The sequence below is a fragment of the Typopeltis vanoorti genome, chromosome 1 (assembly GCF_054136105.1).
Source record: "Typopeltis vanoorti isolate ZY-2024b chromosome 1, IOZ_Tvanoo_1.0, whole genome shotgun sequence".
NCBI lineage: Eukaryota > Metazoa > Arthropoda > Arachnida > Uropygi > Thelyphonidae > Typopeltis > Typopeltis vanoorti.
This window is the reverse complement of record NC_143549.1, coordinates 149,433,024-149,456,721: the sequence shown is the minus strand read 5'-3', so window position 1 is coordinate 149,456,721 and position 23,698 is coordinate 149,433,024. Positions and strand designations below refer to the sequence as shown.

The 23,698-nt window shown below is 36.4% G+C and overlaps 1 protein-coding gene across 1 annotated transcript in view; it reads left to right on the top strand.

The window, feature by feature from the left end:
* Window positions 1-23,698, top strand: part of LOC150110532 (E3 ubiquitin-protein ligase KCMF1-like) — a 111,665-nt gene that overhangs the window by 19,947 nt on the left and 68,020 nt on the right. Inside the window, exon 2 of the mRNA XM_090394593.1 lies at window positions 23,031-23,198. Coding sequence (XP_090250719.1) covers window positions 23,031-23,198 — 168 coding nt within the window. The remainder of the gene's footprint in view (window positions 1-23,030; window positions 23,199-23,698) is intronic.

The window sequence follows — 23,698 nt, the reverse complement described above, 5'->3', positions numbered from 1 at the left end:
GAATTGATAGAGAGTGATCATTTCCTTCAGTGGCAGAAGTGGCTTGTGAAAAAATTTTCCATAGATAATGTCTTAAACACTGAAAGAATCCCCCTGATCCATCCGTTGGATCAATGGAGAAACATGACCGTGATCTTTGTGTGATCACCAATGTAAGACGGATGACCTGAATCATTATCTAGAACTAATAAAATTTTTAATTCTAAATTTTCTTTCACACAATAGCTTTCCATTTCATTCTCATAACAGTTAAGGCATCCTCAAACAATTTTTGAGTCATCCACAACTTCTTATTCTCCGATAATGAACTGGAAGAGTACACTTCTTAATGTTTTTGAAGACTCATGGATTCTCACTGTGGCATATCGCAAATGGTTTCAGTTTATATCCAGCATAGATTTGAAACCACGCATAGATTTTAGCTTTTGGTGGATGAATGTCTGCTTGGACATTTTTTTCCAAAACCAACAGGTCTCATCCATATTAAATATTTGTTTCATTTTCCCTGTAATAATTTTATTCAATTTCTCCACAAACTCCTTGGCTGGCTTCTCATCGATACTTGCAGATTCACCATCCATTTTCACATTATGTAGTGCAAAACTCTGCTTGAATCTCATGAATGAATCGAAAGAAGTGTTGAATTCGTAGTCATAATCGGGCCCTGCTTTCACCTTCAACATGTTGAAAAGACTTAGTGCCATTGCAGGTATGGTCATAGTGCTAAGGGTATACGCTTTTGGTTCAGGTCCTCTATCCATGATGCAAGTAGCTTTTCCATATCACTGATAGGACCTTGTTGCTGCTTCGTCACTATAGTTGACTTAATGGAAGCAGATCCTTTCACAGCCTCTACAATTTTATCCTTATTTTACAAAATGACCATCACTGTAGAAGAAGACCATTCGAAGTCATGTGCGATCACATTGATGGACTCACCAGCTTTATAATTTGCAAATTCGTTTCAAGATCAATTGCTCACCTCTTTTTCTGTGATTCTTCACTAGGTTTTTTGATTGGGGGTGTGTGTGTGGGGGGGCATGTTGCACAAAATATCACAAAATATTTAATGATAAACACACGAATAACCTATTTCTCAAACATAAAATCAACAGAGGGACTGTTGAAGATATGTGCCAATTGCCTACTGAACTTGCCACTGAATACGCTGTTGTCAGTGCACATGAAAGTATAGTCGAAAATGTTATTTATTTCCTTATGGGATCACGGACGTAATTTGAGGGATGACTGTATTTCAACAACTAGCAAAATGATTTATTTCTTTACTCTCTTCTGAAAGTCAGTGATTTGTATATCATCTAGAATCAACAAGAAATTACTTGTGAATAATTTGATAATTATTTTTGAATATGTATTGGTTGAGTGATCTAAATACATTTGAAGTTTTATGGATTACATTTAGTATATTTAAATTTTTTTTTTTTTTTTTGTATAGAATTTTGCTATGGTTAAGATTACCGGATTTAATTCAATATTCCTAAGTCAATCTTTTCCACTGACCATTTTCAAGTAAAATTGGGATGTGTCAAAGAAATACACAAAATGGAGTAATTTAGAAGGAAAGAGAACAGAGAGAGAGAGAGTGTGTTATTCAATTAAGTGGTTAACAAGGGGGGGGATAACAAAGGGAGAGTAATGGCAGCAGGTGTGTCTTGGAATATCTAAGAGAAGAGTTTGTGCACAAAAAAAGTGAAATGAAACATTGAGAATGAAATTGATTGATTGAAGAAATAATTGACATATGAGAAGTAAGTATGCAAAAGGAGGTTTTAAAAGTTGGGTAGCTTTGTATGGGGATTTGATTGTCAGTGGTGTGATACAAAAATGGATGCATACGAGATGACAGGTTTGGTACAGAAGAGATGTTAGAATAAATGGAGGTTATAGGAACAAATGTTGAAAGCGATTTGAGGAAGTTGTTGCAACTGCTGAATAATAGTGTAGCTGGGAAATTGTTTAATATGTTGCCCTCGTTATAGCAATAGTGAGTTAAGAAAAGATATGATGAATGGCACGACTGAGCAGTCACTCAAAAGATGTCCACTTTGTAACTATTGCATGAATTTTAAGTGAACCCAGGATTTAAGAAAAACGGGTGGTTGTTGAATGGATTTGGTATTGGATATTTGGAGGAATTGTTAGATGCAATTGGGAATGCACAGAGGCTATAGCTGAAGCTAATTAATAAGTGGTGTAAGCATAGCAAAAGTCTAGTTGCTGTTCATCTTCTGCTGTATAGAGGATGTATAGAATCTAGAACAAAGAGAGAGAGTAGTGATAACGGTTGAAGGGGAAAGTTTTACAAACATTACCCACAACAGGATTCAGACCTTCATCCTGTTGACTGGAGAGCAAGTACACCAACCATTTGGCCAATTAGGCTGTGGAAAACTCATAGTGGTCACAGAAACAGTTCATTATATTCAATAATTTACTGTAGTGAATTTGCTTTCGAATAGTGTTGTGCCTATGGAGCTTTTGTTAGATAGTTATAGTGAATAGTTTGCAATGGCGTTTGCTGTAGTTGAGCAAGTCAATCATATTAATAATATTTCACTTATGCTACTATTTGCATTCATAAAACAATTAAAGTTCTGTGAAAACCAGTTTTTCCTGCATTTAAATAATCTGATAATTTAATATTAGAAATTGTTGCCATTCAGCTCTGTTTATTACAGCCAGTTTTAAGAGAAAAACGCTTATTTGGAAATGAGTTATATGCTTCCTTGATCTTCAGGAAGGAACTTTATATTTATGGCAGAGAAAAACTAAATGCAAGAATGAGGGTGTTTTTAATTTATTTTGTGGGGGGGGGGGATTGGAGAACTGGTTTGAAAAAGGAAAAAATGAGGTACAGAAAATAAGCCATATTGATGTTTCTCAAGATAAAATGTCATTGCATGTTATGTGTGTCTTCGAATTGGAGCGAAATATACTTTCAGATTTTCTATATTTTAAAGTTTATAGAATTAGAGTGTCATTGAAAATCTGTTGCTATAAAGAAATTCGAAGATTTTTTTTCTTAAAGACTATATACTTTGTTAAGTAAAAAAGGAATTGCAATTGTATTATTTTTTTAATACATTTCTGTTTATCTTTATTTTTCTTCTTTTTTAGCCTTGGTTGGTCCACTGCTGGATGAAGGCTTATTGTCAAAAGTTCTAAGGTCATCATCCCATTTAGTCCTTGGCTTTCCTCTGTTTCTTCTTCTGGTTGGTTTCCAGTTTGTAAGCTCCTTTGTCCAGCATTCATCCTCTTTTCTCATTACTTGGCCTGCCCACTTCCATTTTCTGGTCTTAATATGAGTTAGAATGTAATTTATCTTGGTTTGCTCTCTAATTCAAGAGTTTCTTATTTTATCCTTTCAAGAGATATCCCTAGGATGTATCTTTCAAATTTCTTGCACAATCTTCAATTTGTTTTCCAGTCTTTTTGTTTAGGTTCCAGGTCTCGCTACCATAAGCCATGACTAGTAATATGCATTGATCAATTACTTTCCTTTTTAGGCACAATGGGATGCCATTCTTAAGAATGGAACTAAGTTTTTCCAAAAGTTGTCCATGCCAACTGTTTTCTTCTATTGATTTCTGATTCAACACCTTTTTATCTAAATCATAGAACTGTCCTAGATAGACAGATTGATAGATGAATTTTTATTACATTTCTTTAAATAGAAAGAGTAGGATCTAGAGAGCTAGCTGTTTTTACTATTTAAATGTTTAATTCCATGCATCAATTGACATAAACAAAACTAAATGACAATGTTTTATTATTATTATTATTTAAGTCTGAAATATGTAATTTTGGAAGGGAAAAAAAATTGCTTATTTATTGCAAAGACAGAAGATTTAACCTACAGAATGAATAAACTCCTTCAGTTAAAAATTATTTAGTCACAATTTTTAGTTAAGATGGAATAATTACATTATGGAAATAGCAGAGCTGGTATGATTGGGAGCCAGTTTAATAAATTTATGGAACAAGATAGAGAAATCACGCTAAACTAGCTGTATACAACATGATGTTTAAACCAGTGTTAACTTATGGATCTGAGAGTTGAATTAGAAATAAACATTTGAATTGCAGATTAGAGATGACAGGATAGTTTGGGGGAGGGGGGGGAATCAGCTAATGCCTTTTTATTCCCTTAAGGAGTAGGCGAGGCCATTTTAACCCTATCTAACTTTTAGTGACTGAATGTGCAGTTCAGTCTCCACTGGTAACCAATCAGAGATAGCTGGCCCAAGACAATCACACTAATTAAGTAGCCTGCAGTGAAGATACAACTCAATAAGTGCTGCTATCTCATGGTCCCTAACACAATTTTTTTTGTGGGGGGATGAAGAAAATGGAAATTGCTATAAGAACTATAAGGATATATTATGAAAAAGTATGGAGCCAACTACCATGTTAGAGCAAAACTTTAGCTTAATATTAACCAAAATGAATACTTGACGTTTCAACCTTCATATCAAGGTCATCATCTGGAGCATACACATATATACAAAGAAAGAAACTGCACTACAATCTACATGGTTTGCTAAAGTTACTGACCAACCATTACAACAATTATTGGGCTGACCTCTGGTGAGAAAAAAAAAATCCTTTACTACATCAAAGCTAGAGTCCTATTATTATTATCTATTAGGTTATAAAATTAAATTGGGCTGGAGAGCAACGTGTTTTTATATATATACAGGGTAGCCATAAAATAACTTTCCCTGATAATAAGAATAATTAAACTAAAACAACAACTTGCCAGAGACATAGAAATTAATGTAGTGATTGAACTCGCACAGGAAATAATGTTTTATTCATCGGAATCAGGGTCCCTTGGACTACATACCCGCTTTTCAAATGTGCTGACCTTTCTTGTGTACAACAAATTGCATCCAGTGTGCGACATGCCCTACAGCTGAGTGTAAGGAGTTGGATTGGATGTTCATAACAGTCCATTTTATGTTCTCTTTCAAGACATGCAAGTTGGGAACGCCACCAACATACACAACAGATTTCAAATACCCCCACAGCCAAAAGTCACATGGAGTGATGTCCGGGGATTGAGGTGGCTGTGCCGTTGGAAAGAACTAACTGATAACCCTCTCATTACTGAAATGCTAGTGTAAAAGGCGCTTACTGAACATTCAATGTGTGGCGTGCTCCATCCTGCATAAAAATTATGGAATCCAAACATTGTCTTTGCTGCAATGCAGGAATGACAAAATTTTCCAGCATTCGTCGATAAATTTCTCCAGTAATGGAGCAGGTTACAGGACCTGTAGAGGTAATACGCTCAAAAAAGTATGGTCCTATTATGAAATCGGCTGTGAAGCCACACCACATGGTTACTTTTGGAGAATGCAATGGTACTTGCTGGATCGCTTGGGGATGTTCAGATGTCCAAATTCTGCAGTTGGGAGTGTTGACTGACCCATTCAGATAAAAATGAGCATCATCCCACAATATTCTCCAAGGCCAGTCATTGTTGACCTCCATTCGGGCAAGAAACGTTCGCGCGAAGGTCATACACTTATCATGATCTGGTAGTTAGTGCTTGCACACGACTGTATTTACACAGATAGAAGTAAGGCATTTTCCATAAGATTTTCCAGACTGTACTATATATCAAGTTTGCGAGCTATGGCACAAGCACTTGGACCAGTACTGATCCCTGTGTCGTCGAACACCGCAGTAGCAATGTCTGTTACTGTCTCTTCTTTCACTGCTTTCCATCCTCTGCCAGGTCTAACTCCTAGTGATCCAATTTCTTCAAACTTCTTAATCATAGCTCTCAGTGCTACAGCTGACATAGGACCTGTACGCAGGTTATGAAGCCTTCTAAATTCCCGAAGGGCCGCTACGGCATTGCACTGTTTAAGGTAAAACAACTTAGCAAGTAAAGCACATGCTGAGGCAAGGTAGGACGCATATTGAGCACAATTCGTCAGTCATTCGAATAACTGCCTGAACGTTCCCAATCCTTTTTTAAGTGGAATTGGTGGCGCTGCTGTCACATACTCACAGTAAAATTTGCATAATCCTTTTTTACCTGCGTTTACTGCAAATATTTGACTGCTTTCGGCTCCGCCAGGGCCAAATTTTTCCCTATCGGTGACTTTTGGTACTACATTTTTTTTTGCAGAATTCATCTCCCCCATGCCCTCGAAAGTCTCAATATAAAATGTCTCATTCCATGTATTAGTTTTAGCTACAGATACCTCCAAAGAGGGAAAGTTAATTTATGTCCACCCTGTGTGTGTGTGTATATATATATATATATATATATATATATATATATATATATATATATATATATATATATATATATATATAACTATGTAAGTATACATATAAATTCCAACCAATTTCTATGAAATAGTTTCCAATAAGCTGAAAATTGCTTCAAGTCCTGAAGTATGCTGGAAACTAAGTAGGCTGAATATGTGCCATCTAAATTCTTGAAATTTTTATGCCACCATTATTGTTGAGATTAGGGTGGTTAATCAGAATTTCACCGGCTTCTTTAAATTTTTGTTCATACCAGGTTTTTGTATGGTGTAAAGAGCAGGTACTTTTCTAGTCAATTTGGTGTAGGGTGTTGAGAGCATGATCTGAGAATTTTCTCACCAGAGGTCAGGCCAATAATTGTAGTAACGGTTGGTCAGTGACTTTAGCAAACCATGTAGATTGTAGTGCAGCTTGTTTCTTTGTATATATGTGTATGCTCCAGATGATGACCTTGATATGAAGGTCGAAAGTCGGGTGTTCATTTTGGTTTATATTAAACTAAAGTTTTGCTTTAATATGGTAGTTGTCTCCATAATTTTGCTTTAATATGGTAGTTGTCTCCACAATTTGGTGTAGGGTGTTGAGAGCATGATCTGAGAATTTTCTCACCAGAGGTCAGGCCAATAATTGTAGTAACGGGTGGTCAGTGACTTTAGCAAACCATGTAGATTGTAGTGCAGCTTGTTTCTTTGTATATATGTGTATGCTCCAGATGATGACCTTGATATGAAGGTCAAAAGTCGGGTGTTCATTTTGGTTTATATTAAACTAAAGTTTTGCTTTAATATGGTAGTTGTCTCCATAATTTTTCATAATGTATTCTGATTACCATGTAATCATGAAGGAAAAGAACTATAAGAATATGTTAACATGTAATGCCTGGATGCTAAAATATATAGGCCTGTTTTTTGTTACATTTTTAACTAATTTTACTCTTGTTTATAGTATTAAATGATTATAAACAAGAAACAGTATTTATACAATAAACAGTGTATGAACTATAACATACTTTACTGTACTGTAATAATGAAACATGAGTGTACAGTGTTTCTGTGCCCTCATTATCATCATTCATCAGTCTTGGGATAACTCAGCAGCAATTTCCTCCATTCTGTTCTGTCATTGGCTTTCTTCTTAATCTCTTGATAACTCTTCAGACCCATGCTTTCTTTGTGTACTCACCAGTAAAATAATCAGCTGGAAACACAGGGTGCAAAAGTTATTCCTCTAAACTGATGCTTTAGTTAGCTGGATGGTATATCAGAGGAAGCAAGGGATGCTAGGTCATCAACAACTTAAAATTCAAAATTTGCAGGAAAGCATTCTGAGGATTGCCCACTCCATGCGTAACTTGTGGAAAGTCGAGGCTCATCTTCAAAAGGTGTAGTGCCAGCAGGAGTAGGCTGTAAAAATGTGCATTATTTCCAAGTCAGTCTGCACTGCCTTTTCTTTTCTGCATAAATTTGTCTGTAGCAAATTTGTGCAGCTTGCATTATTTTTTCTGTTTTGCTAAATCTCTCCATGTTGGCATCCATTTTTTCAAATAGCCAAATTACGTTATTAGCAGATGTAAATGCATTTGCTAATAAGGCAGTTCTTCTGCATTTTTTTTTCTCTGTTTCTTCATCTTCTGTAACTTTTTGTACTTATTTAAGATCTTCTATATGCTCTATATGAACTTCTTTTGAGTTTTTTTTCTTCCACAGCTTCTGCCAACTGCACTGCATCTTTAATTTTCAACCTCCAGATATTTAGTTAGCAAGACTATCTTGTCTCCATTCTCTTTGTCGAATCCTGTGAATTTATGAACATATATTGTAGCATCTTCTTCCAAACACTATTCATATACTTTACGCTCGCCTTACTCCATGCCACATTTACCTTTTTTGTACAATGCAAGATATTATATTACTTCAGAAATTCTAAGTATTTTCTCACCCCCCCCCCTCAGCAGTAGCCAGGACACAAGCATTTTTTAAATAATATGCTTTGAAGACGGCAATAACAACTTGGTTCATGGGTTATAGGAGGGAGGTAGTATTTGGTGAACATGTTGAAGAAATCTCTGTCGTAAGTACGGTGGTCATGAGTCGCATACATCATATGTTGAGGACTGACTGTATTTGCAAAATTTGAAATTTGGGTGTTGAGAATGGGATGAAGTACATACATTTGGTGAGAATATCTTGAAGGAGGTGGAGAACATAAGGGATGGAGTGATGTTAGAAATATTTATTCATATGTTGACTGGACATCCAAGATGCCGTATGGTCACTCCGATGCTCGGTGATGTGCCACACTAGGCCTCACCATGTAGTCCTGTTGTATGCTTTTCTGGAGGCTTCAACTCTCTGAAGATCAGTCACTCCACACACACACACACACACACACACACGCTATCCATCCATCTCATTGACGGTCTACCCTTTCCTCTTTTTCCAGAAACTTTACCTTCTATTACTGTTCTGAGAAGTCTTCTTTCCATCCTTTTAATGTGTCCAAAATATTTTAACTTTCTTCTTTCAATATCCTTAAGGAGCCTTAAAGTTCTACTGATCTTTTCTAACACCCATTCATTTGTATGCTTTTCAGTATATATCTTCAACAGCCTTCTGTAACACCACATCTCAAAAGCAGCTATTCTTTTCTTATCTGACTTTTTTAGGTTCCAAGACTCACATCCATAAATTGCTGTTGGAAAAACAACTGCATTCAAAATCTTCAACTTTGTTCCCATGGAGATAAATCCATCCTTCCAGATTTTAGATGATTGTTGTTAATATTTGTTAACTAATATTTTAGCCCCTGCTTGTCCAACACGCGGGCCGCATGCAGCCCAGGACGGCTATGAACGCAGCCCAACAAAAAATCGTAAACTTACAAACTTTGAGATTGCAACTAAAAATACCATTAATAATACTACAAATACAATTTTAACATGCTATTAATTTATAAGCAATGAACTTTTGAATTTAACATGTTCTTTAGCAATGAGAGATTCATAAAATCATTCTCAAATAATTGTATTTATTCAAAATTGCCGCCCATGCGAGCAGTTACTTCTCGACATAATAAATGGTGCACTAGCGCTCTTGCTTCCTACTTTTACCATGCAATAGGTGTCTCTTTGTGTGCGCCATGGGTATGCTGGTACAGCTTTCGATGTGCAATTGTAAATAGTCGAGTTGACACTGAAGAAAGGTGCAGACATTACGTGTGTTTGTGGCGATTTGGCAAGTAATTTTTTTAGTAGTAAAAATTTGGTGATTATTAAACCTTGCTTTCTAATTTTCAATCTGTTTTTTTTTTTTTTTTAATTCCAGCATGGCTTCCACAGCGTCTCAAAAGAAAACCGAACCAAAAAAAAGAAAAATTATAGAACAAGGAAGATTGTTCAACAAAAAGTGGACAGACGACTACTTTTTTTTCGAGGCTAATACTAAGGCAATCTGCTTAATTTGTAGCGAATTTGTGCCAGTTTTCAAAGACTACAATTTGAAAAGGCATTACATGCAAAAACATGCTGCAAAATTCAGTGCGTATCAAGGAAAGTGTCGTAAAGACAAAATAGCAGAATTGAAAAAAAATCTATCATCTCAACAAAGTTTTTTTAAAAAAATAACAACTGAAACGGATTCTATTGTGAAAGCTAGTTATGTGGTTGCAAACTTGATAGCAAAAAAATCAAAACCGTATGCCGATGGTGAATTTATTAAGCAATATGGAAAGCGTGGCAGATATAATTTGCCCTGATAAAAAAAAGGGGGGGGGGGAATTTTCTAAAATCAGTTTGTCTCACCAGACTATAGCCAGGCGAATTGATGAAATAGGAAAATCTGTCGAAAAAGATTTGGAGAGCTGCTAATTTTAAATGTTATGCTTTGGCGATAGACGAAAGTATTGATGCTACTAATACAGCTCAATTGGCAATTTTTATTAGAGGATGACTAATATAATATCACTGAAGAAATGGCTTCTTTAGTGCCATTAAAAGACACAACTAAATCAAGAGATTTATACGAAGCAATGAAAAATACGTTAAAGCGATTTTCTTTGTCCATTGTGAATATATCTGGTATAGCTACTGATGGTGCCCTGGCGATGATAGGTAAAAGAGATGGACTTCTAAAATTAATAGAAGATGATGCAATTGACTCCCAAAATTTACATATGATGAAATATCACTGCATTGTACACCAAGGAAATTTATGCGCAAATGCTTTAAAGATGGATAACGTCATGCAGATTGTCATCAAGCTGTAAATTTCATACGGGCCAAGGGATTGAATCATCACCAATTCCAGGAATTCCTTAAATGTATGGATGCTGACTGGGGACATCATTTACTTTTCGGAAGTAAGATGGTTATGTCGAGGTAAAATGTTGAAAAGATTTTATGATTTGCGAAATGAAATCAAGTCGTTTATGGAATCAAAAACAAAATTTGTGCCAGAACTTGACGATGAAAACTGGCTCACAGATTTGTCATTTTTAGTAGACTTGACCGCTCATTTAAATGAGTTAAACATGCGTTTTCAAGGTGAAAACCAACTGATCAATATTTCAAACTATAACAGCGTTCGAAATGAAACTGAAACTATGGCAATCTCAAATTAAGGCAAACAATTTTATGCATTTCGACATGTTAGCTAAACACGGTCCTGTGAACAACGAAAAATATGCAGCCTTGCTTTTCGATTTGATACAGGAATTTGAGAAGAGGTTTCAAGATTTCCGGAAAAATCATCAATCTTTTGATATATTTGCGACTCCATTTTCAGTCGACATAAACGTATTACCTGCCAATTTTCAAATGGAATGCATATAGCTATAATCTGACATTCAACTTAAAGAAAAATTTAATCGTGTCTCTTTACTGGACTTCTATAAGATATATCTTCCCAGAAAAAAATATCCCTCGCTTCACAATCATGCCTTATTCATGTCATCGCTATTTGGAAGCACCTACATTTGTGAGCAGCTATTTTCAAGGATGAAGCACACGAAGAATAAAACTAGAACCAAAATATCTGATGAGCACCTTGGGAACTCACTGAGAATTGCAACTACTTCCATCGAAGCAATAGTGTCTCAAAAACAATGTCAAACATCTCACTAATTTCATGTTGCTGTCTTGTCTTTTACTTTTATAATAAAAAATTCATGAATTAATGAAGTTTAAATTACTTAAATATGTTAACTATATATTCTACGTTTTTTTGCTCATCAGCTATTGTTAGTGTTTGTGTATTTTATGTGTGGCCCAAAACAACTCATCTTCTTCCAATGTGGCCCAAGGAAGCTAAAAGGTTGGACACCCCTATTTTAGCCATTCATAATCTTCTTTTGACGTCTTCTGAACAGCAATTTTTCACATTAATAATGGATTTCAGGTACTCAAACTTGCTGACTTTCTCAATTCTTTCTCTGTTAAAGTACACTTGTTTCTCAAAAGCTTTCTTGTTTGTATTTCCTTTGAGAACCATTATCTTTGTCTTGCTAGGATTGAGTTGAAATCTTCTGTTATTACTCATCCTGTTAACTTTCTCAATGATGTGTCCTAGTTCTTCCTTGTCATTACAGATTAGTATGGTATCATCAGCATACCTTATATTACTGATCAATAACAGGAATTAGGATAGGTGGTACCTATCCTAATTCCTGTCTTGAGCTTATCCAATGCTTTACACATGATGTCCTCCGCACATATACTAAACAAGTGAGTAGAAAGTAAACGTCCTTGCCTAACTCCTTTTCCTGCCTGAAGCTAATCAGTCAATCCAACACCTGTTCTTACCATAGCTTGTTCCCTGTACAAGTTGGCTATCAACCTGATAGTGTGTTGAGGAAAACCCAGTCTTTTCATTACTTCCCACAGTTTCACATGCTGAACATGGTCAAAAGCTTTAGAGTAGTGTAAGAAACACATTACCCTGGAGTGAGTATGAATTCTTTATATTTTTCCATGATCTGTCTAAGGCAAAGGATCTGATTTCTGGTGCCCTTACCTTTCCTAAAACCTGTTTGTTCCTCGGGCTTCAATAAAATGATCTTCAATAAAATTTTGTTTGCATGAGATATTAAATTAATAGTTCTGTAGGTCTTGCAATCCTTCATATCTCCCTTCTTATGTAGTGGTATGAAAACTGACCTTCCAGTCTCTAGGACATGATCTTGTCTCCCATATCCTTATAATCTATGAAACCCTCTTATCCCCCCATCACCTGTGGCCTTAATTAATTTTACTGGGATTCCATCTGCAGCTGGGATCTTATTGCTATTAAGCGGCTTAACTGCTCTTTCAACTTCATGCCTATATGGAGGAGGTTCCAAATCAGAATTTTCCTGGTGAGAGGGCTCCTCCAAATTTTCTTTATGCTCTCTAGTGTATAGTTCCTCACAGTATTCTTTCCATTTCTCTTTTTTTTTTTAATTTCCAATTCTTCTGTGTTACTATTGCTCCAATTCTGTCTTTGATGACATTCAATTTGGGCTTAAACTTGTGCTTTAGATCACAAACTAAATAAAACATCCTTTTATAATTGTGCCTCCTCATATGGAACTCTATCTCTTCACATTTATTAGTATAGAACTTTTCCTTGTCTTGCTTGATGGCTCTTCTGACTTTGTGTAATCTCTTATATTCTTCAGCCCCTGTGTCTCTGTTTTTCCAACCACCTTCTTTTGATTAGTTCCTATGTTGAATTTGATATCCATGGGTCTTTTGGTCTTCTTATTGGGTCAAGCTACTTAACTGTATCCTGTGTTATCACCATGATTCCTTCCCAAAGCATTTCTGGTGAGTTCTTTTCATTGGTATTCAAAAAATCATCCAACCGAGTCGATGTTTTTTCTGTGAATCCACTCGGAATTACTCTAACATCAGTCTAGTGGGATGCGTCTGACCTGGAAGTTTTTGGTAGTCTTACTTTAGCTCTTACAAGCTGATGGTCTGTACCACAATCTGCTCCACGACAAGTATGCACATCAGAGATGCTTGTCTTCCACCGCTGGATAGCCAGAATGTAATCAGTCTGGTGCCTTGACTTATCAATGTTAGATATCAAAGTATAGGTCCATCGTGGGTGTTTCTGGAAACAAGTATTGATAATAACTAATCTGTTAGCATGGACAATTTTGAACAGTCTTTCCCCACGTGTTATGTTCACCCATACTAAACATGCCACACTCCAGCCTGACTCATACTCTTTCCCACCTTTGCATTTAAGTCCTCTAAGATGTAAAGTATGTCTCCTTGGTAGGCAATCCAAACAGTCTAAGTTTTCAATGAATTCCTCACTCTCTATGTTGGTAGGCTGAGCCCTAAGTCTAATAGAAAGTATCCTATCATTAAGAGGGTTATAACCTAGAAGGCTTCTTTCCTCAGCAGTAGCCAGGACAAAAGTATTTGTTAAATAATAATATGCTTTGAAGGCAACAATAACAACCTAGTTCACGGGTTATAGGAGGGAGGTGGTATTTGGGGACTGTATTTGCAAAGTTTGAAATTTGGGTGGTGAGAATGGAATGAAGTATATACACTTGGTGGGAATATCTTGAAGGAGGTGGAGGACATAAGGAATGGGGTAATGTTAGACAGGGACCTGAAATTTAGGAACATGAATTGATATGCATAGTAATTCACCTTTTTTGCAAGATCACTTTTTTTCAAGGGAATGAGGATACTTAGTTGCATAAGCAGTTCCAGACTAAGGTTAAATATTGTAATAATAGATTTCAGATTCAAGTATTTGTGAAATCTTGTTTTTAATTTCTGTCAGTTTAGTTTCTGGTGAATTTTATTTGTGAGTTTATGTTGTTTATTGTGCAGAAGTTATAGCTTGACATTTTGATATCAAGTTGTTGAATGTTTTGCCAATTATTATTATTATTACCCCAAGACCTCATGGAGTCAAAGACTCATCTGCGAGGTCCTTTTATCACACACACAGCTCATCATACCATGCCTTGAACACATTCAAACTCCTTGCAGACACCACACTCTCAGGCAAGGCATTCCAATCATTCACAACTCTGTACGAAAAAAACCTGCCTCTCACTCCCCTTCTCACACCCTCTCTATACAGTTTCCAGGGATGACCTCTGGTTTCCAGAGGGAGACATCTGTACACACCCAACTCCCTCTTATATCTCCCTCCTGTCTGGAAGTGCTGATTATGAAAATAACGATCCTTTTGGTTTTGATGTAATTTTAGTTTCATTCAATCCAAAACTTTGAACTATTTATGGCAGTCTTACTCATGTGAGATTTTTTCCCCTTCCCAGCTGTAACCCTACCAGGAGATAATTTATTTTCTATATGCTCCATTGCATACAATGCATATATTACATATATTCTAAATAACTGATTAACATTTATATTTTTATATCTCCATATTTATACTAGATAATCTGAACATTATGAATGGTTTATATTATACTACAGTGATTAGAAGTTGATCCTATTGGCAAAATTAAATTAAATAATTCTGAATAATACTTTTGGATAAGTCTGCTTTGACACTGGTCACTCATCTACTGAAGTGATGATGATGTGCTGTATTAGGAGCATCCAGATGGAGTCCAGTAACTAACAGTCAGAGTAAGTGATCAACAGTCTGTTGAAGGTATGGACAACAATGCAAATTTGCGATTCCAGAATATGGAATCTGTTTCGATAATGTCTTAATTTTCCATGTCCTGTTAGTAGCTTGGTTAAACCTGGAGAGATGGCATCTATTTTCAGCCGGATCAACAACAAATTCTTTTGTTGTTGATCCGTTTTTATGTATTTTCCATTCTTCTTCCCACAAGCTTGGGCTTATTTCCTCTGTTTCTTATTTCTAGTGTTATTATATCTGATTTTGGGTACTTTGATAACTTATCTCTAACCATTTGTTTATAGCCACTTCTTTAGCCAGCTGAATCAGCTCTCTCATTTCCTGTTATCCCAGAAGTCTTCTGTGCTCTTCTATCTCTGAAATAATTTTTTGTAAAGTAGAGTTAGGATTTTTTTGGAATTTGAAATCTCTTGAGTAATTATGGCTGGCCACTGTGCATCACCTTGTACATTAAGTGAGATCAATAGTAACTTTTTTTTCTTTTTTTTTGCTATAGACTATCTTGTGTAAAGATAGTGCATTATTTGGGTTATCAGAAGTTTATTTTACCAGTACCTTACCAATGACATTTATGATAAGATTAATTGGTCTGTAGTTAGTTACTTCGTCAGATGCTTCTTTTTCTGGTTTGATTATCGATATAATTTTAGAGCATTTCTATAACAAGGGAAATTGTCCTTTCTTGAGGCATTTGTTGTAACCTGTTTATAAAAATTCAGGGAATTCGAGAAATATTCTAAGAGTATCACTAGTTATCCTGTCCTCTCCAGGGGTTTTTCTTGGATACATTGATCTTAATATTGGTTCAATTTCATTTGATGTAAATAATTCATCATTAGGAGTAACTATATCTGTTTCAATTCTTTGTCTCTATGTTTTGATGAGAGGTGTTCAGTTTTAATTCCCGGAGATATGCCAGGGAAGGAGCTATAGCAAGTTGTTCTGCTTGGTTGTTTGAACAAAGAGGATGCATCTAAAACAGCATTCTTATATAATGGTGTGTGTGTGTGCATACAGATGTCAGAAAGTACTCATAATGAAAATAATTATCCTTTTCATTTTGATGTATTTTTAGCATCATTCAATAGGAAACTTTGCTAAATTTTTTATAACACTCTTACTCATGTGAGATCTTAAACATAATAGCACATTAATAACATGGGCAGTTAAAGTAAATGTTGACTAACATATTTTTCCTGTTTATTTCAATAAACGATATGCATTATTAACTCTAATTTGGTTATATCATACTTTTGGAATAGTTAAATTCAATTTTTATTTGGAGCATATTTTCTTTATAAAGGACTTCAAGCTCTTGAACACTAAATAAACATAATGACATCCTCCATGTTCAGTGTATACGAGGATGGTCAATGAAAAAACTAATTTATAATTTCAAAATTATTTTTATATTTCAACATAATCTCCCTTAAGACTAATACATTTATTCCAGCGATGCTCCAGTGCCATTATCCCGTCCCTGTAGTGATTCTCAGTGAGATCTGCAAAATATCCCTTAACCTCTTGATTTGAAGAAATGCTGACCAGCGAGGAAGAGTTTTAGTTCTGGGAAGAGATAGAAGTCAGAGGGAGCCAAATCTGGGGAATAAGGTGGATGTTCTAACAATTCATAGTGCAGACCCTTTAATTTTCATATTGTTAAAACGCCTTTGTGGGCAAGTGCATTGTCCTGATGAAAGGTGATTTTTTTTTCCTGCAAACCGGGTCTTTTCTCACAAATTTTGTCAGTCTAGTTAAAAGATCGGAATAATAATCCATGGTTATTGTTTTACCCTTTTCAAGATAATTACGAATTATATATTTGGTTTAAACCCTCTGGGTCTGGCTCCCACTGACGAGACCTCAATAAAGGTCGAAACCGGTCTGGGTTGTGACCCTTCCCTTAATGCATAGCATTATACATGTCCGCAAGGAGATGTGCTTTGCATTATGGGATACTAAGGCAAGTGATGTGAAGTCATATCACCTTTGCCACGAGTTGTCCCAGTCCTGAAGTTACTTTTTTATTATTATTATTATTATTATTATTATTATTTCGGGTGACTCCAGGAGTCCTTAGACTCATCGAGGGAGGCCCTAAACATCATGTCCACACAACTATGTGATTACATTCTCACAGTATCTATCATACCTTGTCTTGAACTCGTTCACCGTCATAGCACCCACAACAGACTCTGGCAGCTTATTCCACTCATTTACCACTCTAAAAGTAAAGAACCCAGCTCTAACACCCCTGCTGACCACACTCTTGCCCAGCTTCCATAGGTGTCCCCTAGTTCTCCCACCACCAGTCCTGATCTCAAAAATATCCTCTGAATTAATCCTATAGAATCCCTTTAGCAATTTGAATGTCTCAATCATATCTCCCCTCCTCTGCCTATCAACTAGTTTCTGCAACCCACAAATCTTCAACCTGTTCTCATATGGTTCATTCCATAGACCTGTTATCATCTTAATCACTCGCCTCTGGATCCTCTCCACCTCTTCCCCATCAAGAAGGAACCGAGGTGACCAAATCTGGGCACAGTAGTCGAGATGAGGTCTTATCAAGGCTCTGTACAGAGGTACAATAACTTGCTTGTCTCTGCTCGTCAAGGTATTTTTCAACAACCAAGTGAGTTGATGAGCTGATTTAGCTACTTTTGCAATGTGCCCCCTAAACTTCATCTCCCTATCCACCAACACTCCCAAGTCCCTGGCCTCATCAATCTCTTGGAGTACAGTTCCACTTCAGGTGCAAACTTTATTTGCTTACACTTGGATAAAGGATTAAACCAAATATATAATTTGTAACATAACCAAGTGGAAAACAACTTCCATCAAGATAATTAATAAACGATTAGCATCTCAAAACACTGATGCCATGACCTTTCCTGCTGATGGAACCGACTTTGTCTTCTTTGGTGCTGAACAACTGGCTTCTGTCCACTGTTTTGACTGCTGTTTGGATTCTGGTATGTAATGGTGAATCCAATTCTCATCCATAGTAATAAATCGACGCACAAAATCAGTTTTATTCCTGTTAAAACACTCCAAGCACTGTTCAGAGATTTTCATGCGATTGCATTTTTGGTCTGCTATGAGCAAGCGCAGCACCCATCTTGCGCAAAGCTTTTTCATTTGCAATTCTTCATGCAAAATATATCCTACACGTTCTTTTGAAATGCCTATAATCTCAGCAATTTCACGCACTTTGACTTGCCAGTCACCCAATACCATATCATGCACTTGATCAATCATTTCTGGTATTGTTACACTTTTTGGATGTCTTTCACATGGATCATCTTCAAGGCTGCCTATTTCTTAATTGTTGAAAATGAAGGAGAAGAGCACCCATAAACTTTTATGAACTTTGAATGAATTTCTTTTGCCATTAAACCTTCTTTTACAAAGAATTTTATAACCACACGATACTCAATTTTATCTATTTCAAGGAATACAGACAACACTTTTGGTTCAGACAGCTGTATAAAAGAAACTACTTACAGAATGACTTCCAATTTCACATGGATACTTATGACAGATGTACCAACTTAGAAAAAAAAAAGTTGCCATCTATGGTTGAGGCCGAGAACTTTTCAGACCACCCTCGTATATAGATGTACACTATCTACCAATAATTGTCCGGACACCGTTGTTATTTGAAGTTATCGAACGGTATTCCAGGTTTGTTAATAATATAAAAATCAGTGTACAGATAGTATAGAAAGCAGTATTTCATCGTAACAGTTGAATACAGGTGGTATGGTAACACAAAGTGAACTCAATAACTTTGAGAGAGGTATCATGATTGGCTGTCACATTGGTGACATATCCATACGTGCCATTGTCATTCAACTGGAGCATCCAAAATCAATTGTTGGCTATGTGATCAACAGATGGAGGCGTTCCGCATTGCTAGTGCAGGAAAACACCCAGCATAGCCACCAAAAATAACTGACAGGTTTCGTACAGTATTAGTGCTCACCACTTGAAAAGAACTCCATTTACTGGGTTTCCATGGAAGAGCAGTGGCACACAAGCCAGGCATTACAACAATGAACAAGGTGGCTCATCTGGCCTGGTGCAAAGAGCGTGTGAACTGGACAATTGACCAGTGGAAAATGGTACTTTGGAGCAGTGAATCAAGGTTCACCTGTTTCCAGTCTGATGGCAGCGTGTGGAGGTAACCTGGTGAACTTGTTACCACAGTGTGTTGTATCCACAGTAAAGTTTGGTGATAACTGTCAGATTTTAGGGAAAGACAATGTATACTAGAAGAGTAATTAAAATCTTTAGTTAATACTTTCTATATTTCGGTAATGTTACATTACCATCTTCTGGGAACATAGAAATAATGATATGTGCACACAGGCACTAACACTAAACAAATATGGCTGAAGAAAACAACCGAAGTTGGTCCTAGAGTCCTAAAGGTGTCCCCATTGGGCTAAATTGTGTTGTCTTGCAAACTTCCCATATTTGGGCAGTCTCATGCATCCAAATTTGTTGAAGTTTGGGGAGTTTCTTAGAGCGCTGAGGCTGATTTCAGGAATAATCTCGCATATTTATACTTGCTGTGTAGTAAAGTGGCTTTCTTCCAGTGTATTGTGTGGCAGATGTCCATAGCATGGTCAGCAAGTCCTGAGTGACTGTATTGGTGGAACTGGATATAGTCCTTATGTTCAGATATCCTGATATTAGCTGTCCTTCCTGTTTGACAGTAGTACGACAGTTTGCAACTACAAGGGATCTGTTATACTCCAGGTAGATCTAGGGGAAGTGGCTGGTCTTTGGTGGATCAGATAAGAGTTGTCAATTTTTTATATGGTTTGTAACAAGTTGTCAGGTCATATTGTTTTAGGATTTTTGTTAGCTTTTCAGAAGTAATCCAGATATAAGGAATGGTGATAGATTTAGAGTAATCTCTGTTATGGAAGGGGGGGTGTTGTGGTTAATTGGTTTTAATATTTTTTGGGGTTGTAGCCATTGGCTACAAAGGTGTTAAGAATATGGCTAAGTTCAGTAGTTACTGCATTGTTATCTGAACTGATTAATTTTGCCCTATTATATAGGGTTTTTATAATCCCATATTGTTGGGAGGGAGTGATGTGATTGCTGGTGAATGTATCTACCTGTATGTGTAAGTTTTCTGTAAACAGAGAAAGCCAGGGATCCATCAGGCTGGCATGTAATCAGAGTGTCTAGGAAAGGGAAATTGTTATTGTTTTCCTTTTCCAAGGTAAACTGGATCCTGGGGTGTTGATTGCTTAAGCATGTTAAGAAGTTGTGGAGTATATCCAAGCCATGTGGCCAAATAGCGAACACATCATCTACATAGCATAGCTAAACAGTAGGTCAAAGTGGAGCTGAGTTTAAGGCTTTTTCTTCAAAGGTCTCCATAAAGAAGTTGGCCAGGGGTGAAGATAGTGGAGAACCCATGGCTGTCCCCTCTATCTGTAGAATTTTCACCAATATACAGCCACTCAGGACTTGCTGACCATGCTTTGGACACCTGCTACAAAATACGCTGGAAGAAAGCCACTTTTCTACACTGCAGCAAGTATAAATATGAGAGATTATTCCTGGAATCAGCCTCAGCTCTGGGAAAACTCTCCAAACCTCAACAAATTTGGATGCATGAGACTACCCCAAATATGGGAAGCTTCATTCTAAGAACATCAGCCCAATAGCCAAAACAACCCAATTTAGCCCACTAGGAGGCACCTTTAGGACTCTAGGACCAACTTCAGTTGTTTTCTTCAGCCATATTTGTTTAGTGTTAGTGCCTGTGTGCACATATCGTTATTTTTATATTCCCTAAAGATGGTAATGTAACATTACTGAAATATGGGAACTATTAATTAAAGTTTTTAATTACTCTTGTATACATTCTTTCCCTGAAATCTGACAGTTATGGATTACCAACGTACACCCTCTGTCCAAAAAGAAACCGAACTTTTTGAAAATAGAAGAAACTAGTGGTGCCACTTGTTGTATCTTTTTATTGTCGAAAGCGGCAACCTTCATTAGTGTTGTGTCAACAGTTTGTGATATTTATTTCATTAGAAGCAGAGTTATAGTGCCAAGAGTGACAGTGTGTTTTGACGAACGGTTGCAAAATGAGTTTCAAACAGAGAGCTGCAATTGACTTTTGTGTTAAACTTGGTAAAAGTTTTACCGAAATGCATCAAATGCTTCAAAAAGCATACGGTGATGAATGCTTATCCTGTGCTCAAGTTTATGAATGGTTTAAGCGATTTCAAAGTGGTCATGAGATGCTTAAGGACAATGAAAAGCTTGGCCGTCCAAAAACTGGATCGAGCAAAGTTAACATCCAAAGAAGTGCATGTTTTCATCAAAGAAAACTTGAAATCATCCATGAGATTGATTGAACTTGAATTGGGGAAAATCAACTGTCCAAAATCAACTGTGCACAACATTTTGACAGAGAGTTTGGGCCTTCGTAAATTGAATTCGTGATTTGTTCCCCACAAGTTGACCGATTACCAAAAAATGTATTGAATTGAATACTGCAAAGGCCTCATTAAAACCGCTCGTAAGGACTGAAACTTCCTTGAAACAATTGTTACTGGTAATGAAACATGGTGTTTTGAGTATGAGCCCGAAACAAAGCACTAGAGTGTTGAGTGGAGACCACCAGAAGAGGGGCATCCGAAAAAAAAAAAAGAAGTTTCTTGGAGAAGTCAAAAGTAAAGACAATGATGATTTGCTTCTATGATTCCAAGGGCATTATCAACAAAGAATTCATTCCACCTGGCCAAACGGTCAATGGTGAGTTTTATCTTGAAGTTTTGAAGCGATTGATAGCGAGAATTCGTCGCGTATGGCATGAATATTGTGATACAGGCAGCTGGTCACTTTTGCACGATAATGCAGCATCTCATCGTTCGAACATTGTGAGACAGTTTTTGAGCAAAAACCAAGTTTGTGTGTTGAATCATTTGCCTTATTCACCTAATTTAGCATCGACTTCATTTGCCGATGAAAGGAAAGCGATACGACATCATTGAAAATGTTCAAGCGGCAGTAACCACGACCCCCAAGAGTATCCCAAAAACCGATATATAATAAACTAATTTAACGAATTAATTGACCATGCCAAATGCTGTATCAAAGCTGAGGGAGAATATGTATTGATTTGAATAATTATAATTGGCCTGTGTTTTATTTTCTATCAGAAGTTCGGTTTCTTTTTGGACAGAGGATGTATAAGTTTTGGTGATGAAGGAGTAATGGCGTTGGGCGCATTCAGCTGGTTTTGGAGTGAAACCACTGGTCATTGTCCATAGTTCCATGAAGGCAACTCACTACCTTAATATTCTGGATAATTAGGTGCTGCCTATACTGTGAGGTTTTTATGGAACAGACCTGTATTACTATCAAGACTACAATGCCCCATGCCACAAAGCTGCAACTGTCATGGAACGGGATGAAGAGATGGGTGTTAAACGACTGCCCTGGACTATGCAGAGTCCTGACCTCAACTCCATAGAACATCTGTGGGATGAACTGGAGCAGTAATTGAGGTCCAGAGCAGCATATCTTTGATCTGTCACTGAACTGAGTGCTGCTTTGATGGTGGAATGGAGACAAATTCCTCCTGATATCTGTAGCACATTGGTAGAAAACCTCCCTCAAAGGATGCAGGAGGTGAACAAAGCCAATGGTGGAGATACCTGATACTAGGGTTCGCCTGCTGGTTTCAATTGTAAATTGCTAAAGTGTCCGGACAATTATTGGTATATAGTGCATATATGATGATAACATATTGCAGCTGGAAACTCAAATAATCAAATGACTTTAAATGAAGGAAGAAAATATTTCATTAAATATTTATTTTCTTTAAAGTGTCCAGATCATTTCTATTCACATTTTGTGTTCTCATATTTGTATGATTAGATACTAGTGCATAGTTAATAATTTACAAAATTTAAATTATTCATTCTGTGCATGGAGAGAGAAAGATATATATACAATATCAAGAATTTATGTAGGGACCAGTAAAATTGGCATCTTAAATGTTAAATTCTGTTTTCTGAGCACAAAAAACCTTATATTAGGATTTGATATTTGTAGGTGTAAGCTGTGACTCATGCCAGAAGGATAATTTTCTTGGAAGGAGGTATAAATGCCTAGTGTGTTATGATTATGACCTATGTGCTACATGTTATGAGGCTGGTTCTACAACTTCACATCACACAACAAGCCATCCAGTGCAATGTATTTTAACAAGAGGAGATTATGGTATGTTAGAAATGTTTTTTTTTTATGCCTTAATTTGTGTTTCTTTATTTCTGTAATTGAAAATTTAAAAAAATATTCATACTGCAATATGTAGCAACACAAAAATTAATGGAAATCGAGCAGTTCCTATCCACAAGGCTAATAAATCAGTTAATATTATGGATTAAAATTTATTTTAGAAAGAAAGCTGATTGTGATGTACCTCATGACAGCTGCATAACTAGTTTTCTCCTATAATCTGATACTGAGATCTTTAAATGGCCAGCACACCATCATTAATGCTTCTGAGAATGGTTGTTTGTAATTGATATATAAGTGTGAAGAGGTTATTTTTAGGAGTCACAAGTGAAAAGAAGTTGCTTAGACCTCACTAGATGTTAATGAATTGCCCATTCTCAATATGTTGTGCACTTCTGTGTATTTATGCCAAAAGCCATTGTTTCTTATAAATTTTTTTTCTTAACTTATGATTAATCTAAATATACAGACCAATGTGGACT